We start from the raw sequence: 26,673 nt of genomic DNA on the forward strand, positions 1-26,673 counted from the left end.
TAAAATAAAATTTATAACGTATAAAATAGTTTAAAGCTGGTTTTATAAAGCATACAATAGTATCATGTATATTGTACAATTTTATGTTCGTGAAACAGTAGTGTATGTACAATATAAAATAAAGCTAAATTTAAAATTAATTAACAGTCTGACGATGCGCACCGTTAAAGCACCACTCGCTTCTACCATTACGTATCCGACTGTTTAAAGAATACTCTGGCCCCGGACAAACTATAATAGAGCAACTGAAACTCAGCGCTTCTCTCCTTCAAACGTTTCAACGTTAATGCCCTGGTTTGTTGCAATTTCTCGTCGCCATGATCACTTTTACTCTCCGCTCTCTCCTTCTCTATGCTCAGATGTTGCTCAACTGTTTTAAACCAATGCAAACTATCTAACTCCAACGACTGATTCAAAAGAGCATTTATGTACGCGATCCCCATTGCGAAACCGTCGTCAGTAAATGCTGCACCTGTTTGGTTTTTTTTAAACATTTTCTCTTTATTTGAAATCGAGTTATCCACAAAACTTAACGTTAACGGGGGTACAATAGCGTAAAATTGTTGTAAATGATGCGACTCGGTGTCTCTGAACGCAGATGCGAACACGTCGACGAGAAGTTTAAAGTATTGTATTCCCTTGGTGAAGTTCTGCACCAGACTTGCGATATCATTTTCCAGGCACCTAGCTGCTGCTTGAGTTATGGGGCTGTAATTCAAGTCCTTGCACATTTCTTCGAAAGACACGGACGAGTTGATGTCTGGCAGAAACGAGATGGCATTCGAACTAGCGTGTAGTCCACCAGATCTGATCAAACGTACGTATCCCAATGCGTTTCCAATTTGAGTTATCAATTGGCGAAACTGATCCAAATAACTCAAACCATCAGGCGTCATGCCAAGCTTTCTGATCCCTTTCTGGAATTTTTCTGCCCTTTCATATGTATAAGGTGTTGCACCGTTTTCTCTTTGAGTCTTGATGAACCGTATGTCTCTCATTAATCTGGATTTTATATGCTCGTCGAAAAGAAACTGCGAAAATGTATGCAGTTTCACGCGAAGAAACTGATACACAAAGTTGACTGTTGTACTCATAATACCGGTACCATGTGTCCTAATTGAATTGGCTATATGTCGAATTCCAATGGTGTTTAAATGCTTGTTGTTGCTGGTGTGTTCGATAAACGTTTGAGTATTTAAATTGTACAAATACTTTGAAACAAATACATGAATGTTTCTCATAATCTCTAAGGCATCCAGACCTTGTTCCAAGGTCTGTGTTGGTAAGTGATTTTGTACAGTATTCAGATTTAGTTTATAATGAGCAAGAGCATGCATCATACGATAAGTTCTCCAATCGTGCAGAGCCACTGTGGTGAGATTGTAAAATACATTATCGAGGTAATGTTCAATAAACCTTTTGGCATATATCATATTGTTAGCCAAAGGTAGCGGTAAAGATTCCACTACTCTTCCACCATCTTTTGCTCCAATATTAAATGGATTAGTAGAGTCTAACTTCAAGTGTGCATGAACATGCAGTCTCAAATTTTTCTCAATCTCGAGACAAGAGGGTTCCAATATGTTTTTTGTTAAAATCTCCTTCAACTGTAAGATCCACTTGCTTTTCAAATCTGATCCTTCCTGTTCGTTGATAGTACTATTGAATGCACCAAATAAATGAGCAATATGACTTATATTCAAATTACTGTCTGCTACGGAAGAGAGGTATGCAGGGATTATATTTTGGTGATGCAATAATATAGAATAGTCGCAAAGTTCATTCATAATATTATGTAACTTGGTAATGGTATCATAACTGTCTAATAAGAACCTTAACTTCAGCATATCTTCCTCTTTAAACGTATCCGTTAATTGGCTGGCACATGCTAAAGCACATCTGATTATTAATCTTCTGTCCGCGCTGGCTGGTCCATTTAATAATTTCATGCTCAGGTTTATGAGGGATAAAGTGTCCAGTCTTTCTTTGCTGTAACCTTTGTCTTTCTGGATCAAACTTTTCCGTGTGTTTTCTAATGTAATTAAAATGCAGTAGCTCAGGTATTGCAACACCTGACTTTGTGATTGCACTATAACTGGTCCCAGTATATAAAACATATTCTGTAAAGACTTTTGTATTTCTATTAATCTACAGATCAATTGAACAGTATTACGATACATTGGTTTAATGAGTGCTGCATGCATGTTCAATATAAAAGATATAGTTTCCTTAATTTGGGATAACAAAACAATTAAATCTATCAATAAAGATTGTTTTTGTCCAATGTCTGAAACTTGGAGACTAGACTTCATTGAGATAGTCTGTATTTCAGTGGACCATGTAACAGCTCTTTGAATTAAATTGTTTACAGTCTGAGATAGTTTTTGTGTCCTAGAGGACAATAGTTTCTCTCCTATTTGCGGACTAATAGCATTAGCAGCTTCTTTTGGTACAAAGTCACTCAAAAATTTACTGGGTATCCAAATAACATTTCCAATCAAAGTAACAGCATAAAATTTCTTGTTGTTCTCGAGCACTCGTTTAATTAATTTTTTATCACAGGTACCAAACAATTTTATTGCCACAACAAGACCGATATTTACCCTGATCCAATTCTTGGTCAATGTTGCACTATTGTTAAATTTGTTTTCTATATCTAAAATCAGGTTTTTTAGATAATTAGTAATCTGTTCGCTCATCATAGGACCTTTACTTACATCCATCACTCGTTCAATAGTTTTAGAAAAAATGCCCTTCTTCAACAAACTTTCTTGCAAACACTTCAGTAACTTATCAAACGTATGAAGTTTTGATTCCATTATACCAAACTGTGACGGATTGTGGATAATGGAACGTACGTTCATTCTATATTTCTTCCATTTCTCTAACAATGATGGTTGAGATTCAATGATTTCATCCAGGGTCAGAACAATTACGAACAGATCAATGAAGTGTTCTATTAGTACCGGTAAATAAACTATTACAGTGCTAGTGTTACCAGACAAACTGGACAGTTGCTCGGTTGTTAAATGAACAACGGTCCACACCCTGTTCACGAAAACGGACAGGTCTTGCAAGTCAGAAAGAAGAGACGTAATGTTCTTTTGATTATTCTCAGCATTTCTTTCCCCGTGTGTAAATAGCTTTTTATAGAAAGATTGAGCCTCTACCTCAAGAAGTCTGATCTCTCTGCAAACTGCGGCAACGGCGGCAAGTAATTTCGCCAAATATTTGTTCTCCATTTTTGTCAAAGATATAATACTAACATCCTCGACAGGCTTGTACACCAGCCGCAAAGGGCCCTCCATGAAATATTCTAACGTGGAATCAGCCTTCCACGTTTTCTCTGCCAATTGCTCAAAAAACTGACCATATTTTCGCAAAAGTATTGAACCTGCTGCTTTGTATATTGTTTCGTCCTTTTTCGCGTTCCATGCTGTTGATTCCATCATTGCTACGTCAATTATATTTTTTCAGGTACACCCACTGACATAGTGGTTATCCACCCCCACCACGGTCGCAGATAGAGCGCGTATCAATTCAAATTCAGCGCACGTTCGCGCCATCTGTACAAAAAAGAGACAAGCGATTCAGACTTGTTATCGACGGATCACTTTATCGTATAACGGTATCAAGTGAAATTAATATTTTCCCGTTCGTATTCTCGTTTAATACATTCCACTTATATAAATAACATACGCAATAAAATAAAGATAATGAAAAAGATTAGGACTCGCTCAATACGTTTACATGGTCACGTATATTTTTAATGTAACGGGACTGACTAGATTCTAATTAGACATGGAAGGGATAAGATATGGGTGCAGATACAAAGAATAATTTTGCATAGATCTTTGTTTTTTTTTTCTAAAACTAACTTTCTTTATTCCTTTCTCGTTAAATTTTTCATCATTGTATTCAATATGATTAAATTTCTTTCACTTCATCCATATCTCTTTGTGTTATCTAACTATTATACTAAAAAGACACCGTATATGATTATAACAATGAGAAACAATAAAAAAACAAAGATTACTAACGGATAATTTACATTCATCGAACAAACCATTTACACGTCCTTCATACATACATACGTACGGTATTAGTAGAGTAAAATAAAATCACATGATCCTCGGTTCTTTTTCCCCATAATTTTGCAGTGTATAGGAAAACAGTATGATTATCCAATAAAGTAGATAAATCAACGTATTCTTATATAATTAGAAAGAAAAACGAAAAATTGTAAGAATACCCCTTACACATATGATAGAATAATTATTATCCAACTTTTAAACTAGTTATAATATTTGGAATACAATATTCTCAGAACTATAATTTTACATATAAAAAGTCTTCTTAATAGTACGTATTACAACCTTAACTGGGCATGAATTAGATAATTAGCAACATTTTAAATTTCTTTAATGCATTCTGCTAAAGACTAGACAAAACTTGTCTTCAAAGATTTTCTTTGTTCCATTATAGTTTCTTTTCCTAAAACTGTATCCAATCATCGAAACCTGAGATTTTTATATTAAATTTCAGTACGTAATACTTTCACTATTTCCATTCCAAGTAAATCATAAATTACCAAAAAAATTATGTTCCATATATTCTCTCTCTTTTCGTTTTTCGTTTTTTCAAGAAAATGAAAATTTGCCTAGAAATTTCACACGCGAAACGTTCAATTTCACTGTGCGTGTATTGATTTTCTTTTTGCTCGTATCACTTATAATTATAATCGATTCTAATCATAATTACTGCTGGTAAGTAAAATTAGAAGTAACGCTAACATCGTTTCCCAAACGAAAGGAATGATAATCGTGACTATAATATTATTGTAACGATCCTCGATAATTTTACATCATTAACCGTTAAAAGTTATATGCATTTTTATTTCTCTATCCTGCAATGTATATCAATATAAATATTCCATCAATGTAGCTTACGTTGCAATTGTTTATTTTTTTTTTATATTCTTTATTATCATTCTGCGCTTTTTGGCGTAACTTCCTGTTTCATTCTCTATTCTGAACGCCATTACCCAATGGCATTATGAAATATCATTATGATTTGCGCAATAATTCCTCCAAAACTATTTGCAAACAGTTTTTAACTATCTTTAAATAGTTTTGATGGCAAAAACGACCAGTTGCCGACGGGAACTGTCGATACATTAGGTACTTCAACGAGCAGTAATGTATTATCTCAATGTACACGTTCAATAATGGACAAATCATTAAGCAAATTAATGTAATAATGTACGTAAAGTAAACATTCTTTGATAATTATATCAATAACAACATCACTCAAAATGTACAATGGGTAAATAAATATGTTTGTCAATTATTCTAAAATAAAGACCAGTTTAAATGGTCCCATTCTAGAAAGTGCGAAGGAAATCATTTACTGGAGGTGTATACGTGAGTTACCGTCGGCCACTTTCTTAAAAGATATTGAATGAACATGTAAATTAGTGCACAGTAATATTGTATATATAATTTCCTTAAAAAATGAATAAATGAAATGCAAGTAAAAAGGCACTATATCTGGGTATGGGAAACAATCAGGTATTTAGGCCTCCCTAATTTTTCTCGTTTTTTTTTATATACCATATACTTCCAGTAAATCACAGATCTTTCAGTAAAGAAGTTACGCCGTTGCGATCGAACAACTTTCATTCTATTACATACGTAAAGTCTTGTTCGTTTTGGTACTAAACATACACATGTCGAGAGGAAAATTAGTGTAAATTAGAAATAGCCACTCTTGAATCAGTTTGGTGGTATTCGATAATACATTGGAAGCATAAAGTAACATTTTTCCGTCATTTTTATAAACTAAGATGGAACCATTATGCTATAAACGATGAAATGTCCTTTTTTTGTCCATTATTAATAATACTTGACTAGTTACGGGAGAAATTATTAATTGGCAAGAGAATGTTCAATTGTTCCACGCATAGCATACCATGCCATGTTTTCAATGATGTTGAGAATACATTTCATCGTTATGTAAAAAGACCGTTGTTGTTTTTTTTTCATATTGACTGTCGAGGATGACACTCATCTAACAATCATTTTTCATTAAACAGGAGTTTCATGATCAGTCTCTTCAATTCTTCCCAATCTCCATGCATTTGGATCTCCAGCTGCTGCAAAGTAATAATAGAAACAATTTTTTCACTTATCTTATCTAACGAAACATCAGAATATTTAATGCAATTATATATATCTGTAACACATGAATCATGTTTATGTACAACTATAACAAAGTTTCTTCCACGATATGAATTCATTAAATGTAATACACCTAAAGCAATTCGCATGTGTAAGAGAAAAACCAATAACTAAATTAATCCTTCGAAAATAGCAATGAGAAAAGAGAGAAAATAAAGAGAAATGTACATAAGGTAGTATATATTACTATCAGAATTTATATTTCGGTTTATCAAAGTCGAACTTATTGTAGAATGTGCAACTACTATTTATAAAATTACGAATCACTGATCCTCTTTGTACATAATCTGATAGTAATAATCTAAATCGTATCTCGGATATCACTAACACGGAACAAAATATAAAACAAAATTACATAAGCACAAGGACAACTCACCTGAATACAATAACCAGAAGAAAATAACAAATGAAGTTACCCGATGATATTTGTATAACATATGGATATCCGTTGTGTAGAAACATAATACATATACATCACGTACAAATTTGTGCTAAGGTAATTGCACAGCCTGTGTCACAGGAATATTATAAGGAAGACTGAACATTATTGTGTTGCACAGGATCTAAGGGAAGTGTACGTAGGTGATTGATATGATGCAAAGTGTTGTTCAGCACTTCCTGAGTCGTGTACAGCAGCGGCATTCTCTCTTCTATCCAAAGCAAAATCAAAATTGATGCACAATTATATAAAGTGTGTCGTAACAAGTATATAAATATATGTTATTAGTGTCGTTGCAAACGCATGCATAATTTGCCATGCAACTAACAATTCCGAGTTATACTTTGTAAATAATTGGAGGTAATCATTTAATTATTTACATCCTACGGTATCATAGGACATATAGATATGCTATACGTATCTGTAAAAATTAAACAAAAAATCAAGTTTAATCTCGATCAGGATTGTTAAAACAAAATCTCGAAAGGAGCACGTTTGTCATGCAAAGAATGAAACGCGTGTAGTATTATTAATTCTAGGATCGTTAATTGAAGAGTGATTAAAAATATCCTATTCCTATTAGGAATAATTGTAAGATAATATAAACATTTATATTTAGCAAAATACATGCCCATGCATAAGTTTAACACTCAGACTGTGATGCCTGGGCCTGTACGGATCCCAGCTCTAGACATAATCATTTACATTTCTTAATAGTATTCAGACATATGTTGTATAAATAATAGAGTCCGAACAGACACCATTGTTTGCATCACAGCCTGGACAGTCTGTCATATGAGTGTTAAATTAGATAATTTTCTAGGTAAGAATCTTTATAAAATCCAAAGTACATTTGTATGTTAGTACATTAATACTAAAGTCAAAATATTAATATCTTTCGCAGAACTATGAATGTTTATAATGACTCTTACATCGGATATAAACTTATGTGTTTAAAAGTATTCTGTCAAGAACAACAATTAATTGACCTAATTTTTCCACACATAATACTAAAAGCTTACCTCCAACCTTAACTGATGTTCAAAGTATCTCCCCCCTCTGTATTCATACATCCAAATAACTTTCCGTGTAAAACACAAGGAAAACAAGACTAAAAATATACTAATATTCTGCAACACAAAAATGCAAATACATAGAAAAAACAAGCATGAAACAGAACTATTGTAAAACGAAAGTACACGTGGAAATGAAAGACCGTTCGTTTATTTCTTTTTTTCTTCATTTCAACCTTCGTTTTACATTGGTCTTGTTTTCGCGTTCGTTTTTTCATGTTTGTATTTTCATCAATTTTCTTGTACTTCTGTGTATGTACTATTGTTTTCTGTGGAAACTTATGTGGATATCTGTGTACAAAAGAAGGAGATGAATATTGAATACCAATTACAGGCAGAAGTTAAGTTTTCAGTATTACTTTTGTGAATCGAAACACTATGTATGAGAAACTTCTCACGAAAGATCTTATAACTGAAAAGTTATGCCTTATTGGATGTTCGTGTATAGAAACTCCTTTTAGTATTTAAACGTATGCAATTGATCCTCAAAAAATGTTTTGTGCTTTTACAAATATCTTATATAAGGCAATATTATTAATAATTAAACAAGAAATGGAAATTCTTTGAATTGTTGAGAATGTAAACAGTAACATATTTTTTTCTTGTGATTATAGGTATTGTCAACCATTGTGTATTCTGGATTATACATGTATAAAAATACAAATAACTTAGAAACTAATTAGTATTGTTAAATCTTTAGTATGTATCATTGTACATATATTACAGTATTATTTTGTTACTTTGTCAAGTATTGGTATCAGCTACGAAAACTACCAGGACATGTACATAAATATACAAATAAAACAGTAAAAGGTATAAATAAAAGAATTGTAGAAGTCTAAGAATACGAGTTTCTATATAAAACAATATATTAAAAATTTAACTTTCATAAACTTAAATATTGTGAAAAAAACGTTTAGATAAAAATATTAGTAACGAATACATAATGTTTTTTCAAACTTCAATTCTATGTTGTACAACATTGGAGATACTTACCTTGAAGTTGACGACTGATGAGAGCGGTAATACTTTGACTGTCACCAGTCTTTTTCACAACGAAAAGTTTGGTGTCAGGATCATTTTCTAAGGTTCCAATACCACCTAAACCAATTACTTGGCCATTTTGTTGTTGATGACTACTAGCAGCCATTGTTTCACTGACCTAGAATTGTGACATTTATACAAATGCATATAGATTAAAAATTGTATTAAACAGGCTGAATGTTATAATTTTAGTTCGTACATATACCTGCATCAATTTTTTGACTACATCCCTTCCCAAAATATGATCAAACACTGCCTGCAGAAATTGATCACTAATTATGCTTAACTTTAACTTGTCTCTATGCCATAATAATATTCTTGATTCTTCCATAGCTGTTATTGATACCTGCATAAAGAATTGTGCAGAATATTTTAATAATATTTTTACAATGAATAGATAAATTATGGAATAGTTTTATAGACCTGAAAGTATTCGTCCGTGGAGACACCAAACCATTCTGGAGAATCCAGGAACTGATGTGGGAAGACAATGTGCAATGCTCTTCCATTTTGTGATACTACTAATCTGAAAAATTGATACGAAACGATTACATAATTTGAAAACAAATGTGTTTATTGTACAAGACAATTTTAAAGTGTGTAATGTGTACTTACTTTCCAGAAAGTACCAAAGATAAAGAATCAACTTTTGTCACTTTTTCTTGGGCATAAACTTCTTGATATTTCAACTGTCGTATAACCTTCATACAATTTAATACTTTTTTAAACTGTTGACGTGATACCCTTAATGGCTGGAACACTGCAATATATACCTATACGAACAAGAATGAAAATAAGATATAAAATTTACACAACATGATTCAGTATAAAAAAATGAAAGTAAAAAAGTCCCCTTCACGAATATTTTGCACATATAGATATTCACATTATTTCTGTTAAAATTATCATTTATCATTCGGATTAGAATAAGTTATGTTAACACAAAATTATTTTATTTACAAAACTTCTTGATAATCGAATATTCAATTTCTTACTAATTAAGAAACGATCAGTTTAATACAAAAAGCATATTCTATAAAGTAGTTGCTCATATTACATGTATGAAGATGCAAATGAAAGATAGTATAAAAAAAATTCCAGCATAATGCAGATGCAATAGCCAAACGTACAAGCAGTTTACAATAATATCTATTTCTAATATATCTATCTATAAGGTCTAATACGATAATATTATTCTACCTAAGATATGTAATATTACACTACAAGTAATAATTTAAAAATATGGAAATACAATATGATTTTTTGCAATGTACATATATCAAATGTTGCTTTAAAGGTAAATAGACAACTTGATACCTGGAATTACTCATATCAATTTTACACTGGCATACAATACATCACTACCATAGTACCTATGTCAAACATTTCTAACTCTTGAAATATTTTTTATATTAACTATTTACCAAAAATGCATGAAAAATTGTTTGGACTATGTGTTTCAGAAAAAGAATGTATATAACTATAGTTATTTTAAGACATAGTAATTGTTATTTTAGGAAATATATAAATATCAATTCACACACCTAATATCGAATGTGGTTTGCACATTAATGCCTAAATGAATTGTACACGATTAAATGTATACAATGTATGAAAGCAACAATGTTCTATAATACTGAGTTAGAGAAGTTTTCCTTTATTCTTCTCTCAGCTTACCTCTTCAACTTCCCTTGAAAACTTGATAGGCCTGAGCTTGTAAAGAAGCGTGCATACATGGACGAAGTTGATGGCAACAAATAGAGCATTCCAGAGAGCAGCGTCCAGCCAGCAAGCTATTGTCCAGCCCCACAAAGCAAGAAAGGCACAGCCCACGAGTAGAGTGCACCTTAAATAGAGTACACCATGTATGCCACTTGGAGCAAGGTGTGACAATAGAAAGAAGGCATTTGCTAGTTGAAAGTAGATGTGGTTCACAGAAATTCCTTGATAAGGTTGGCAGGTAAGAACTCCGTACAGAAAAGTTGGAGGCACTATCGGCGAATGTGGAGAACCAGATCCTTGACTGACCACTGAGAGACCAGTAGCTGTAAAACATTTTAATATAGTCCAAACAATTCTAATAGAGCGTGACCCATACAAAATTTAATTATCATTTTAACGTGCGTGTATATATATTGTATATATACCCGCTCTATTATCAGTGGTCACATTCCTACATTCGTCGTTTTCATGATGTGTCGAAATTGGTAGTGATACTTCTGACGCAACAGTATTATGAGGAACATTAGATGCAGCTGCATTTGTTAAACTGGCATCAATACCAAAATACGTCCCAGAGAAGAATACAAGGAATAAAATAGAAGCACGCCAGCCTTCTCGGCTTCCTATAGGATCAAAACAGATCCACATCCCAGCATCACCACCAAACTAAATCAATTTCTTCTTACTCTGCAACATCGAAGTAAAGGTCCTTCAGTTTTGAATATGCGGATAACATAGATAAAATATGTATTCAATCATCGCATACTTATTCATAAAAGATATTAAATCGAATGCTATGTGCCACTCGCAAATGTCCTATCATCGTTCACATTCTACTCTCAGCTAAAATTAGAGCTTGAAGACAAATACCATCTTGCAGATTTCAAATTAAGGAAGGGTATTTGCATTACCAACAGCTGCAGGAAGACTATAGAAACATCTGTAATACAAATATACATATATACATATATATATAATATATAACACGACACATGCTTCCCTTGTATATTTTTCCTATTAATACTTCACATTTATCTCTTTTCCACGAATATCCGGGTATAATACATCCTAGAGACGTACAAGTAAATTGATAAAAAAATCATCTAACATTTTCCGTTAACATGACAGAATTGTTAACCAACACCGTTGGAACATACAATTAAACAAGAGAATATAAATTCCACTGTTATACGCGAAGATTTAAACTTCTGAAGTATGTCGAATTCATTAAGAAACAGCGTACATGGATTAATTACGTTCAAATTCGTTCTCGCAGTATTAGCGATCGAGTGTATTAAAGCACGTTGCAAAAGTATCGTATCGAAATCGATAAATAACTTACTCATGGAAAATTTGAAAGGATGAGAGCGTACGCAAGGCATACAGATGAAAAAATCAACTGTGACGTCGAGTGATATGATAGTTGAGAAATAAACTGAACTCGTACACGAAACAAACTTGCTTATCTAATGAACGTCAAACTAGCAGAAAGACGTTACTCTAGCAAGGACAAGAATACAAGCAACGGTGTGGAGAACTGGGAAGCAGAAAGGGGGATAAAATAGGCCACGCGGCCCCTAATTTAAGGTTCGTTCGAAAATTGACTAGCAAAAACTAACATGACACGCGAAAAATTACAGACCAAGCGCTCTTATGCTGCAACAAATTAACTATAGACTGAAACGTATAGGGTGGCGAATCAAACGCAACGAAAGCCCCCCACGCATTCAGTTTGAAATTCAAAGTTTTTACAATCTATGAATGGCGTTCAACCCGCATCTTCATTCATGCCTAATTATTCGTTACATCTAGGCGATCTATTAAATTTAAGCACGCATTTAACACGGCGTATTTAAGTTAATTTAAATCAATCGTTCACCCACGCACTACTTTTCGCGAATAATCATTTTACATTTTAAACAATCGTCATTTTACTAAACGTTAAATTATTTCGATTAATAAAATTTAAATTTAATTATATATTAAAGAAATAAGTAGCGTTGTACATGTTTCTACTCAATTTTTGGATATTTTTGAAATAATTATCATAAACTTGAAGATAGCTTTGAACTGCGCATATTATCTACGCACATAGTACCGCTTTAAATAAATTTAAATAATGATGACATTTGACTTATATGAAACTATTTTTTTTCTAGTTTTCTTCTACGCATCTGTTGAAAAACAATGGCAACGGAAAAGGATTTAATTAATGGTATTTATTAATTATAATTTGATTGAAAGTTTCACACATTATGGTATTCCTTTTTAATTTAAGAATTACTTTATTGATACAGCTGTAAGGGAATCACTTGTACGTACTGGAGAACTGTCTCGTATGAAGGCTGAAATGCACACAAAAATCATACAAATATTAGACAATTCGAACAGTGGGAACAAACAGAAATTACCAATACCACCGCAAGATATTACACTTCTGAATGAACTTATTCGTAACTACCTAGATTGGATGGGGTACAAATATAGTTCTACTGTTTTCATATCAGGTATTAAAGCATGTATTCTACACATAATATACATTATAAATGAATATTTATAAAGACGCTTGAAGAAACAATATATTTCAGAATGTAATTTACCAAAGCAGCCACCGGATAGATTTTTAATCACCCAAAGTTTAAGAGTAACAGAAGACGATAATGGTAGAGAATTACCACTACTTTGCAGTATCTTGGAAACAATAAAAAACATAAGAAGCACTTGAATATATTAAATTATTTTTCCAATGAAATAAACAAGATTAACGTCTTAAAGAAGTTTGAATCGAATTTAATAGAATTTGACACGATCAACAATGATTTTGGAAACAATGAAATTTTCATATTTCGCACGCGCACGATATTTTATTCAACAAGAATAAAGATAAATTAAAAGAATTTCGTCTTTTTATTTCGACATCTTTTACATATTGACAGTACATTACGAAAGTACAATATAATGATGAGATATTGGAGATCTTAAATATAACTGCTGTTACTTTCTAAAGTATTGTACCGGATTCCTTAGTGATAACCATTATCTACTGAATGCTATTAATATACATCACTTCCTGTAATGAATTTACTTACATCATTTTTATTCTTGAAAGTGAAATCGTGAACAGTTACATGTAAAGGCCTTAACAACACTTCGAAAATTAAATATAACAAAATCAAATGTCATATTTCGCTTATTCATTCGTTACTTCGTTAAATGTTTCATTCCCAAAAAGGTATTAACTCTATTCGTAAGTAGGTAATAAATCGATAATGACTGTTTCAAAATGAACTTTGAACACCGTTATAGCATTATAAATAGAGGAATAACTTTCTACTTTTGTTTTGCATCGGGATAATCCATCTTGTTTCGGTGCATAGAAATTCTAAATAATTCTGGTAGATTAGAATCTTATTATTAAAAAGCGTTCACAAAGAAAAGTTCTTGTCAGAATTCAACTTTAAAATAGTCAAGGATATCTAGCGATATCATTTGTGCTTCGACTTTTTTTTCTTCTTCGCTTGTTTATTTCTACTCTTTGATTTCTTTGATTTCTTTTTGTGTTTTTCCTCGTCGCTACTCGAGTCGGACGAATCCGAATAAGAATCTGAATCCGAGCTACTGTCCCTTTTAACGGACTTCTTTTTCTTGTGCTTTTTGTGTTTCTTCTTCTTCTTCTTGTGTGACTCATCCGAGCTGTCCGAGTCTGTACTAGAAGTGTCCGAACTACTGGATGAGTCTTCGCTACTGGTGGACTTTGATCTCTTCTTAAGTGCCTTCAGATCCATCTCTTTATCCATATCAGGTTCATCGAGTTTCAATTTCTTAGGAGGCAATGGCATCATTTTACCATCCTCTCCGTCGGATTCAGAATCCGAAGCACTATAGTCTGGTTCGAAGCTCGCTTCGTCAAGTATGCTACGCTTACGGTCAGAAACGAGTCTCGGGTTTTTCCGCTGCTTCTTCACGGTCTCAGCGATAGGCGGCTCAGGATTCTCATAACTGATCTTCGTCTCATTAGCCTCCGGTTTATCCTTCATAACAAGGCTGTCTTTATGTTTCTGTTTCTTCTCCAAATTCTTCTCCTTGTCCTTCTTGTGCTTCTTCTCCTTTCGTTTCTTGTGTTCCTTGGACTTGCTCCTGCTCCGATGCTCTTTCTTCCTCTTTTTGTCCTCCTTCGACTTCTTGTCTCTCCTCCTGTCATCCTCGTCCTCCTTGCTCTTTAGGAGACCCACCTTAGGAATCTCGTTTCTTTTAAACGCACAAGTCGGCGTTTTCCCTCTTCTCTCCCTGTCCCTCTCCTTCTCCCTGTCTTTGTCCATCCGGTCCCCTTTAGAATCGTTCCTATTCGACCTGAAGTCCCTGGAGTCCATTCTCGGGTCTCTTTCAGACCTCATGTCGTGTCGCTCGCTCCTGAAGTCGTTCCTGTCCTTCGAACGGTCTCCTCGGTTGTCCTTGCCATCTCGTTTCCTGTCGTCGAGGAACACCTTGCGCTCGTTGCTCGGCAATGACAGCGACGAGTCGACGCGTCTGTCCAGAAGAGGAGAAATCCTCTTGTCCCTGCTCCTGGGCGACCGACTTCTGGACTGCGTCTCGCTCTTCGTCTCGCGTCTCTCCAAGAAGCTCTTGATAGGGCTAATCTTCCTTTCCTTGTTCTCCTCTACCTTCTCGCCTAACCTCTCCTTAGCGGAGAGTCTCGTGGGCGAGTACGTTTCTGGGACTGGTTTGAACTTCGTCCTGTCCAATTTAGCCTTCTTCACGGGTTCGGTGATCTCGACGTTCCTCTCGTTCCGTCCGACGTTTATGGTGACGTTCACGCTCTTCCTCGGCTCCCTGTTGGGCTCGGGTTCGATCACCTTGGGCTCTGGATTCTGGTACAACACCTTCCTGCTTTCGCTGATCTTCTTTATCTCGATCGGTCTGATGGCGTTGATGGCTTTCTGGAATATCGCGTTCTCCGCTCGCTTCAGTACCTCCGACGTGACCACCTTCGTCGATTTCGATTCGTCCAGTTGTATCTTCTCTATGGAGGAGTCGCATACTTCGTCTGATTTCTCTATGGTGTCGTCCCTCTCCCATTTAGAAAGCTCAGGCAAGGGAGCTAAGAACTCGTCCTTCTTGGGTGATTTGTCTTCTAACAAGATGTTCTTCTCTTCGGCGTCGTTCTCGGAGAGCAAAGAATATTTCTCTGTGATAACGGTGTTTATTTCAGTGTCGTCCAAGCCGCTGTACAGACTGTCGATGGGTTTGATCTCTGATTTCAATTCTGGGATCGGCTTGAAATTTGGGTTTGGAGGGTTTGTGCCGAACTCCGTGTGATCGATCCTCTCCGGACTGGCTTCGTTGAACTCCGGCGGCTCCGGGTTCATAGCTAGAGACTTGTCTTCGAATTCCTCTTTCATTGCCTCCTCGATCAGAGCTTCCGTAGGGATGCATTCTATTCTACTTTCGATATTCTCGTCCTCGCTGATTGGCTTCATCGTGTCCACCTTCTCAGGCGACATTATCTCCTGCCTGTTCTCCACTATCGAGTCCTCCTGCTCAGACGATTTAATCGGTTCATCCTTCGTTACCTCCTTCTGTCCCGCCTTCTTCTCCTTCTTCTTTTTCTTTTTCTTCTCTTTCTCGTCGTCCTTCTTCTTCTTCTTTTCCTTAATTTTCTTCTCCTTCTTCTTCTCCTCGTTCTTCTCCTCGTGATCCTTCTCCTTCTTCTTCACGCGTTCGGGAGACAAGTCTTTGGCATCTGTCCTGGACTTCTGCGAGTATGGGGTCGGACTCTTCCTGGTCTTTTTCCTTTCTACGGAACGCCTCTCGTAACGCTCGTGTCGGTCTCTGTCCTTCTCGGGCTCGTAATCCCGTTCGCGCCTGTCCTTCTCACGGTTGCGATTCTTGTCGTCTTGTCTGTGACGGTCTCTTTCATCCCTGTAACTGAAGCATTAAAAGCATCATTTTATGTAACGAATAAATTACAATGAGACATTCTATTTCTGGACTAGTGCGTTATTGTGTTCGCTCGCCACCGACGTCGCATATTTGTGGTGGCTGGAGTCCTGTATTTTACATAATGAAGATGAAATTAATCCTATAGATATTAGAATATTAGAATATTACAATTGAGAACATCATCACTGGAACAGAAGCTAACACGTTAAAGAATAAAATACCCACCGATCTTTATCATAGTCCTTTTTCTCAACATGTCTGTCGTCGTCGCGACGATCACGCGTGTGCCTGTCGTCTCTCTCCTTTTCCTTTTCCCTTCTGTCACGTTCATCCTTTTCACGTGGTCTATCGTCATGATCTCTGGGCAATACTTGTCTATCGCGATCCTCTCGATCCCGATTCAGAACTCTGCGGTCTCTATCGTCCCTTTCACGCAAACGATCATCGCGTTCTCGTCCCCTGCAAAATTATTTCATCTTAATTTATAGGATCTTGTATCTGCCTTCTTTTTAACACGCTGTTAATATTTTATATTAACGATATACCCTTGTGCTGCAACGAAGAGCTAGACTATTAGATTATGTATTACATTACATTCAAATCAATAATATACTTTTGATCTATAGAATATATGAACCTTAACATTATATGTGTTGTTTTCTTTCTAACACTTTACAGTGTACACCGGCTTACTTAAATTAAATGGTGTTTTATTGCAATACGTTTTATAATTAAGTCAAAGTGGAAAGGATTGGTAAATGTTAAAATGTACACCACACAACTATTCGATTACCTGTCCTCCCTCAATCTATCTCTTTCTTCAGTATCATGGTCTTTGAGAGAATGCTCACGATCCTCTTGATCTCTCATTAAACGTCGGTCTCGATCATCGCGTGAAGATCTATCAGAATGCTCGACCCCTGGAGGTGATAGGTCATAGTAACCCTCTGTACCAGGAGGAGCAACGTCGTCGAATCTTTTGTGAGGAGTATCTCTCAGGGGGCTGCCAAAACGTTGAGTAGATGGTCCGGGATACCTGTTGACAAAAAATTCATAAAAAAACGTTTATATTATTGTCGAATCACTCCAAAAACGGTATTACGTATTAAGTGTTCTTTGTTTTTTCTTTTCACTATAAAAATGAATATTGTTGTAAGTTCCTTAGCTTTACAAAGTATTAAAATTCAAATAAAAATAAAAATTCTTATACAATTTCTCAATGCGTACCCTATAAATTTATGTTGAATTCATTCAAATTTATTACAGCGTTCAGATGTACAACTCTGTTTCAATAAAAATATTTATGAAAATATATTAGTGACGTTTAATTATATGTATATATGTATATATATGTATATGTATATATACATACATATATATATATACACATATACTTTGACGGTGAATCAAAGTACACTTTTTCTTTGTCAATTCAAATGAACATCGTTAAACAAAAGTTAATTATTGCTGTTTTCTTACTAAATCACTGCCATGGAAAATTGAGACCATTGTGAGAGAAAATTACACTAAAGCTGAAAAGATGAACAGATAAAATTACTTAGTACCAAATGGATTAAATGTATATTGTCTATTATATCATAAAAACGAAAAATAAATAAATCAACATTTATAACTTGAATTATAGTCTGAATGCAATTGAGGAAAGTGTGGATCATATTGATTGTACTTGTTTGTATATTAAAAGTACAGAAATTTACTCACCAAAAAATTATACCGAACCATACAAATACTACTAAATCAATAAACACAGTATACAATGAAGTTTGAAATTTTGGTTTCTATCATTTTGATAGCATATTCGAACAGGAAAGCGCATACTTGTAACAATTTATGCATCAAAGACTTAAAAACAGACAAAAGGAAATGTACTTTTTCTTATTTTTGTTATGTTACAAATGTTGATTTGGCCCTGAATTCACCTGATTCAGAAACCATGCAGATCTGTCAATCAGCTGGGTAGCTTCCAGAATCTCCATCCGTCCTTGTCGTATACACTTTTCCTTGCTTCTCTCTTCTTCTTTCACTTTTTTTTTTTGGTTATTTGTATATTTCATAACGTAATATCATTATGTACATACAAATAATATCTTATGTGCATGCAAATGATAAAATTATTCACTCAACGATTATAGAAATAAAACGAATTGAAAAAAAAAAAAGAAAGTGAACATAGATATCTGTGTTATTTTCAAAAAATATTTCCTTGTGTCGCGTACACAAAAATTACATTCTTTGTAATAAGCAATACAATTATACCACTATAAGGATATTAAAAGAAAACGTAGTATTATGAAATACAGTATTAAAAGGTACTTATGCTGCTACAAACGTGTATAAGACTCAGTGTTTACATATGTGTCCGAGTAGAAGTGTAATCTATGTTTTGATACTATAATCTTATGTAGATAAAACTGATGTTTATCGTAAAACAACGATTCAAGTTCATAGTTTGGAAAAATATGTTGGAATATGTATAAGTATCTAGCTTTTTGTAATATTTCCTTAAATCCCTTTGATAAAAATTATTTAAATATTAATATCACAGAAACATTTGATAAAATAAATATATTATGCAGTGCTAAAAATATTTTTGAACTATGCAAGACACAAATGTCTATCAGCATTTATCCCATTTGCCATTAAAACGATATCGATCAATACGTTTTTCGACAATTCTGTGAAAAATACTTAAACTTCTTTTAATTTAATATGTTAATTACATAAGCTAATCGTAATTCGTATAAAAGAATTCATAAACATTTCTCAATGTTCGTACTGTCAGTGATACTATTCTATGAATCAGTGTATAACAAAATTATATGCGATAATTACCTATATATAAGATATATAGCATATAATTATTTAAACGAACTGCTCAATTATGTAAAATAGGATTGATGAATTATCACAGGCAGTACAATGGCTTAATTTAATTCTAGATTGTATCGGTTTCCTAAATTACCTTACTGCAAACCAATACATTCAACATAGTATAATTTAATAACAGTAGTAGATTTTACATCGAAGAACATGCAATTAGAAAGGATCATTAAAAATAAAAACCACTTTGTTATATTACGAATTAATTATTTTTTGAAAAATATAATAAATACCAAATAAGTAGAAAAGAAATCGAAATATCTTACTGAAAGTGCATAGCACGTAATTAGATCCTTCAAATTGAATGTTTTTCAATTTACACATAAAACCTAAGTTGTTATTAAAACGACACGTATTATTTTAAAATCAGTATCACTAGCCTTGTCAGCATTAATTGAAAATTCTTTGGCATGCAGCCCTCTCCTTCCTTTTTTCAATTCTTTATAATATTATAATTAATAAATTTCATATGCATGAAACAAAGTTTTTTGTACTAAATACACAGCCTTACTAGATTCACAAATTGTTCACTATCCAAATATAATTTGGACGAGTCAGATTGTTAGATTAAAATTTGTGTAAATTATGAATAAAGTAGTAAGGTTCTAAGAATTGCCTAAACAAATCAAATATCATCTTCAAGAATCATTGGAATATCTTTACGAAATCTCTCTTCGTAATGTATACAGTGTCTCTGAATAAAAATACAGCAAAAGAATACAACAGAAAATACACATACTATATGTATAAGGTACACACACCAGACCACACACCCATGTATTAACTTGCATCGAGTATGTACTTCGTGTCTATAAACAATTAGGAGGATAATAACGTACGGCAATAAAAAATATGAACAGTCGTTAATACTATACTTTAGTGAGATCATTTGTACATAAGTGATTTATGCACCATAAATGTACTTATAAAAAATATATCTCATAAATTAGATTGTAAACGAGGCAACGACTGCTTTCAAATTAATTATTGATCCATAAAACAGTCGTTACGTTACGTACAATCTAATCATTGATTTTCAAATTGATATTTTATACTTCAATCAATTCATTACAGTCACGATTATTCATTAATAATAATCTCTCGCGTTCAATTAAATATTCGATTATTCTGGAATGAAATATGCACCTCGATCAGAGGAAAGATTAAATGCTTTACATTTTCTAGTTGCACTAGACTGATATAAATCGGTCATAGAAAATCTCACCGCACACTACTACTAACACATCACTTCGCCGATGGCACAAAATTTCTGTCATTTAAATAGTTGTATAAATCTGTCGTCCGATAGCTTTCATTTTATTAACTTTCATAAAAAAATGCATCTCAATAACGACATGATACTTGAGACTTAAAACTGTTCCATATCGTGCGTAAAACTTTCTTAAAAAAAGGAACTTCGTCAGTTTATTTAAATTGAAATACCAAAGTGACTCATAACACATACATACATAAATACACACGTGTATACGCTAAATTATCAGTTTATACAACTATCTTTGTGCGTGCGTGTGTATGTGTTTGCATATTTTCATAAACACGTATGCATATGTATGCTGGCGCACACATATATACATATATATATATATATATAATATATATACATATATATATACATATATACATACACACGTGTGTTGCGTAAGAAACGTATTTCCGTACACATTATTCTCTTCGAACAACATAAAATCAATCATATCGCTCGTATTACATATATCATGATTCCGGAGCGGTTTACTGATCTTAAACCGGGACAGCGGCATAAGGTACGGTAGACTGTCTGCTTAGCGTGTACATGAATTAAAGTACTATTGAGGCGGAAATACCTGTTGTAGGAATCATAATAGTCTTTCCTGTCCGTAGGTGGAGGTCCCAAAGACATAAGCGGCGGTGGGTGACCTCCAGTGACTAGATGCGGCAACAGCGGTGGTATATTATGTTGAGTCGGTTGGTTCCTTATAGGATATCTCGGTATCGGCCTGTCCCTAGGAGGTAAATCACGCTCCCGATCTCTGAATTGATAATCATGGGCAGGTGAATCATTGTAGTAACTATTATACCCTTCTCTGGGCTCGCGTGATCTTGGTCTCTCCCTGTCACGATCCCTCTCTCTTTGGAATCTGAAAGTTTCATTTCAATTACATTTCTTAAACATGTTACGGTACCATATAATATTATATTATAATGATTGTATCATATAATATTATAATTGTATAATAATACAATTACACATATGCAAACCTTAGAGGTGATCTAGCCGGTGATCGATATCTAGAAAGTACTTCTCTATCCCGATCACGGTCTCGATCACGCCGATCTCGGTCCCTTTCTCTATCTCTGTCTCGATCCCGCTCTCTATCTCTTTCTCTATCCCGTTCTCTATCTCTGTCTCGATCCCTTTCTCTATCTCTGTCTCTATCTCGCGACAAAGATAATCTAGGGGATTGACTACGCGAATATGATCTAGACCTGTAAAATATTCATGACAATATTCATGAAAATATTGTAAATCGAATATTTTATGCGGAGGACATTGATGGACGGTGACTCGAAATACGAGAATAATTTGATTTACCTGCTAATCGAGAAACTTCTGCTTCTTGATCTACGTTTCGGCGTGCGACTTCGCGCTCGCAAAGGTAATGGCGATCTCGAAGACCTTCTCTTTGAAGGAGGGCTTCTAGATCGACTTAAGCGAGCCGGGAATGGTGATCTACGGCCGAATGAACGCGATCTAGATCTACTGTAACTGCGAGATCTTGATCTTGTTCTGCTTCTTCTTCTATGTTTGCCAAGCCTCCTATCTCGTTCATCTTTCTCCCTCAACATTCGCTCGAAAGCTTCCAAAGGATCGTCGATTATACTGGAAGATAATGTTAATGACAACATAAGTTAATCGTCTTCAAATTTGTCACAATTTTCTTCTGGAAAACGTTAACTCACCCAGGTGGATTGCCATTGTGTATATTTCTACTTAAACCTGGTGGCGGCGGCTGTAATCCTCGGTAACTAACTGGAAAAACGTATGCGATAATTAAAACATGTTTAAGTCTTTTTATTATGTAAGAAAATTTAAATATTTTTAATTACTTACTATGGTGCATGCCTCTAATTGGCCGTGGTGGTCCATTATAGTTTCTAGGTGGTTGCGACGGTCTGTAACCTTGTTGTTGATATGGAGGTCTTTCATATCGAGGTGGTCCATAGTGAGATCCTTGTTGATGTGGGTACATAGGTATCCGATGACTCATATATGGATCTGGCAATAAAGGTGCATTATGTGGTGGTACATTAGGTGGAGGTTGGTTATAACTAGGTTGTGGAATACGATCTTCTCCTGGTGGAAACGGTAAAAGAGGTGGCTGATTGCCAGAAGAAGGTACATGTAAGTGTGGTTCGTCAACCTAAAATGTATATTCATGTTAAGCAGTTTGGCATCTTGGGAAAATTAAGTTCTAAGATTTTATTTGCTGAGAAATACATACTGTTGGAGTGCCTGGTCGATCTTCAGTTGATCTACGTATAGCACTATCATAATGCATACTAGGAGGATAGTGTCCATCATCTGGTGGTAGTCCTTGATAACCTTTTGATGGAGGTGGGTTCATTAAGTGCGACAATGGTGCTCCTTGAGAACTATAATCACTATGTTGAGAATGTCTAGGAGACAAGGATCGTCTTCTACTTAATGGTCGCAAATTTTCCATTCTACGACCACGTTCTCCACTTCTGAAGAATAAAACATAAAATTAATAATCTGAGAAGACTAGTGAGGTTTTGGTTTCTATTCATTCGATGTTTTTACCTGTCACGATGACCATCTCTGCTGAAACTTCGTCTACGTTCTCTTGGTTGCCTTTCTCCCAAGTATTCATTCTCACGATCTTTCTTTTCTCGGCTTGGAGGATCACTTCTTTCTCTATCCCTTTCTGGAGAACTACCAATAGCAGGAATTGGAAGCAATGGCTCTGTTCCAGGAGGTGGTGGTACCTCAGTTTCTTCGTCTGTAGTCAACTTTGTTACAGAATCACTTTGCAAATCAGATTCTGATGTTGATTCAGGAAGAGCTATTAAATATGAATAATATTTAGCATAATGGCTTAAGCTTTCCTTCTATTGCATTGAATTTAGAGATTTCCAATGATTTATATTTATAAACTTGTACAATTTAGTATTTTGTCTTTACATTTGAGGTTAGGTGCAGATGATATCTGCTAATTTATAAACATAAATGTAACTTAAATATTATATAATGCGTTAAATTTACGCAAAAATTGAACTCATTAAAATGTAACAAGTAATTGCGATGTATATTGCTGTATAACAGAAAAAATATTTAAACTGAATTTGTCGTATATGTTCTATAATGGCGGTGACTACCCGGCAACTTCAAAAAAAAGGAAGCAAATTTATAATAAGAATTCATGTTACAAAAATAATTAGTTTCTCTTTATCGTGATATTTTCTTGGTTTTAAAGATATATAAGTAAATAAAATTAATTTATATGTTCTTAATTATATTTACAAGTAAAGTACATGAATTATATCAAAAAATAAATGGAACAATGGGTAGTTTTCTAGGAAATTTATAGATTGTTTGCTCTCACTTAAAATTGATTATTTTTTTTATTAGAATAAAACAAGATCATTTCGAACGTTCTATCAAACATTCCTAGACTGATATGTTCCTAGTTTTAAAGAGTATTAATAAATAGTTGAATTAAAAACAATTTATTTGTAACACAGAAAGAAAATGCTTAAAAGTAATAACTGAAGGGTACTATAAAACTTACTTACAACGGATTATAGACTTATTAAAATCAACTTACTTGCTGTTTGTGGTTGTGCAGTGTTTACTGGAAATTGCTGAGGAGCAGACTCAAAATTTGATGTTTGTGATTCTGTATTTTCTTGAGAAGTTGCACTAACTGCAACTGGAGCTTGAGCGGGTTTGCTTTGATTTAACGTTTGACTGGTATTCTGATCAGGTTTTTGTTGATCTACTTGTCTATTTATTTGTGTCGGCTGCCTATATGTCTGTCTCTTAGCATACCCTGTCTCATTCTTAAAATTCATTACCGCATTTCGTAAAAAGCGATTCGGTATAAGAGTTTCCGGTGAAACATCTTTTTCGTTGCAATCTGGACATTCGTGTTCTTCGGATTCTAATAAGAATGTACGGATACCTATTGCACAATATACAAACACGATGAAAAATATTGGTCATACAGAGCGAATTATAATCGTTAATAATATAAATGAACAAGAAAAAAAATTACATTCGTCGCAAAATGAATTCCCACAGCATGGTATCATTACTGCATCAGTCAAAAGATCTTTGCAAATGTTGCACAACAAGTCTTCTGGAATTTCTGGTTTTTCCACAGCAGGCTCTGGATCTTGTGAAAATGGTGGCCGTTCTTTTTTACCTTCTTTGTACGCTTGACTGTAAAAATGAAATATTATAAATAATACTGGCAATGTAAATTAAACGAGTTCATTACTTTTTATGGTGAAACTTACTGATCAATGGCTGGAACAGCATATTGGCCTGTAGGAGTCATCATAGCACCAGGAACTCTTGGTCCTTCTACTGGAACCATAAAACTTCTAGGAATGCCTGTGCTTTTCTTAATTTCTATGGGCTCTTGGTTTGTTCCGAGTGGACAATTTTTTATCCAGTGACCGGGTTGATGGCATTTGTAACAGCGATAATTTGCAGGTACATCACCAGTTTGATTGGCTCCACGTATCTTCATGTAACTGTTAAAAACATTTATTATGTATTAATAAGTTAATATAGGAACTTCATATAGGAAAGACTTCTGTTTGAAATTTTGCTTACTTTGATGGATCATAATCTTGTGTTGATTGTGTCATCATTGCTCGAATTTTATCCTCTTCGGAGCCATCGAGTCTTGTCAGGTCCACAGCTCGACCAAGATTCGCTTCATCTTTTAAATTACTAAACGATGGGGTTTCATTTCTATCCCAAGATCGTTTCTGTTGTACTGTTAATGGAACTCTGGCAACAATAAGGCTAGTATTCTTCGCGATCAAAGCATTATCATCTGTATAATCTGAAAAATGAATTCAATATTACATGTTAACTTCAATGTTGCACTGTAGTTACTATAAAAAATTTGATAAGTATAATATATTTGCCTTCTTTTGTCTGCGCATTTGTTATTTGCAAATCAAAATCGGTATTCTTTCCTATACGTTTCTGATGGAAAATAGCTTTCTTTAAGTCAGCTACAGAAATGTGCAGTCCATCAAAGGACACAGTATCATAGTCCAAAGTGGACTTAAATTTATAATGTACTGACATTTTGTTATTTACTTATCCTGTGAACAGATATTAAAAATTTTAAAACTTTATGAAAATCTCTTTTTAAATAATATTATATATTTACAACATATAAGTATTACTAACTACATTATTATCATTAGTTTGTTCATAATTACAGACAATCTGAGTAATACAAAAAATGATTACAATGAAAATAAATAGTAATTAATAAATGAAAAATATTGTAAGGAGGAAAATCAAACAGTAAGCATACAATGTATATGTAACATTTTAATATATCTTTCATGTATTCTACCAAAGGTGTACTCATTGGATCTATCTTAAATATCATACAGCACACATATATATTCCATTAAGTATATCATTGAATTTGTCATTTGTAATATTGTAAAAAATCTCTGAAACATTTATGCACAAAGTTCTCCAACATTATACGACAAACGAACTCGACTGGTATACATACAAAGTAAGCATACTATGACTACAGAAAATGTAGAAAAGTAGTCCTCTTTTGTCATAATAGGTTAGTAGAATTAGATATACAATACTCCGGAGTGTTCGAAGTCGGTTAATTAAGAATGTATTCAAATTACTCGAGAGTTTGAGGCACAATGTTCGCGAATGAATAAAAAACGAAGATAAAAGTGAAATTATTACCTATTAACAAGTACTCACTACAAAATGAGTAAATTCAAATCGTGCAAGCGACAAACGTATTTTCATGGAGAACATACAAACATGATCCCCGACTTCTGACATGTTGCGGGGTCTAATAAATTTTCTGTGATATCTCTCGGGAATCTGAAAATCATCAGATATCTAACCTGTACACACGCGCGTGTAACGATTCCGATAAAACCGAGACACTACGAACAAAACACTGCAATCGCAAATCTGAAAAACACCAATTGACTATATAATTCAACCGTGAGTGTAGCAGAGACGTTCGGACATTGAATTTATAGATGGCACAATCAATAGGGC

General features: G+C 34.1%; 3 protein-coding genes across 6 annotated transcripts; 1 reads left to right on the forward strand and 2 right to left on the reverse strand.

The window, feature by feature from the left end:
* Positions 1 to 26: 26 nt before the first annotated feature.
* LOC116425730 (WASH complex subunit 4-like) lies at positions 27 to 12,009 on the reverse strand. 4 transcript variants are annotated; one of them, XR_004234766.2, is made up of 10 exons: positions 11,860 to 12,009; positions 11,284 to 11,457; positions 10,943 to 11,204; positions 10,473 to 10,840; positions 9,411 to 9,568; positions 9,219 to 9,321; positions 9,001 to 9,141; positions 8,748 to 8,913; positions 6,616 to 6,889; positions 3,854 to 6,154 (listed from the first exon to the last, which is right to left on the reverse strand). XR_004234766.2 is itself a non-coding variant. In XM_031973809.2 (9 exons), the coding sequence occupies exons 3-9, from the start codon at positions 11,163 to 11,165 to the stop codon at positions 6,087 to 6,089; spliced, it is 1,227 nt and encodes a 408-aa protein (XP_031829669.1). In that variant the 5' UTR covers positions 11,166 to 11,204; positions 11,284 to 11,457; positions 11,860 to 12,009; the 3' UTR covers positions 3,854 to 6,086. The 4 variants fall into 4 exon arrangements, 3 of the variants coding, with proteins under 3 accessions (XP_076230553.1, XP_076230552.1, XP_031829669.1); XM_031973809.2 differs by lacking the exon at positions 6,616 to 6,889; XM_076374438.1 differs by lacking the exons at positions 8,748 to 8,913; positions 9,001 to 9,141; positions 9,219 to 9,321; ... (3 more) ...; positions 11,284 to 11,457; positions 11,860 to 12,009 and having other exon boundaries at positions 27 to 6,151; positions 6,616 to 6,769.
* LOC116425733 (centrosomal protein 20) lies at positions 11,955 to 16,283 on the forward strand. The gene is made up of 4 exons (XM_031973812.2): positions 11,955 to 12,104; positions 12,677 to 12,732; positions 12,815 to 13,024; positions 13,106 to 16,283. Exons 2-4 carry the CDS (start codon positions 12,705 to 12,707, stop codon positions 13,240 to 13,242), a joined length of 375 nt encoding a protein of 124 aa, XP_031829672.1. The 5' UTR covers positions 11,955 to 12,104; positions 12,677 to 12,704; the 3' UTR covers positions 13,243 to 16,283.
* LOC116425729 (something that sticks like glue) lies at positions 13,432 to 26,661 on the reverse strand. Its single transcript, XM_031973805.2, has 16 exons — positions 26,347 to 26,661; positions 25,542 to 25,724; positions 25,222 to 25,456; positions 24,900 to 25,139; positions 24,656 to 24,822; positions 24,206 to 24,562; positions 23,182 to 23,443; positions 22,862 to 23,105; positions 22,471 to 22,780; positions 22,320 to 22,389; positions 21,952 to 22,239; positions 21,618 to 21,845; positions 21,203 to 21,496; positions 17,251 to 17,493; positions 16,683 to 16,916; positions 13,432 to 16,442 (listed from the first exon to the last, which is right to left on the reverse strand). The coding sequence occupies exons 2-16, from the start codon at positions 25,705 to 25,707 to the stop codon at positions 14,003 to 14,005; spliced, it is 5,778 nt and encodes a 1,925-aa protein (XP_031829665.1). The 5' UTR covers positions 25,708 to 25,724; positions 26,347 to 26,661; the 3' UTR covers positions 13,432 to 14,002.
* Positions 26,662 to 26,673: the final 12 nt, after the last annotated feature.

This window comes from Nomia melanderi, chromosome 2 (assembly GCF_051020985.1).
Source record: "Nomia melanderi isolate GNS246 chromosome 2, iyNomMela1, whole genome shotgun sequence".
In the NCBI taxonomy this organism is placed as follows: Eukaryota; Metazoa; Arthropoda; class Insecta; order Hymenoptera; family Halictidae; genus Nomia; species Nomia melanderi.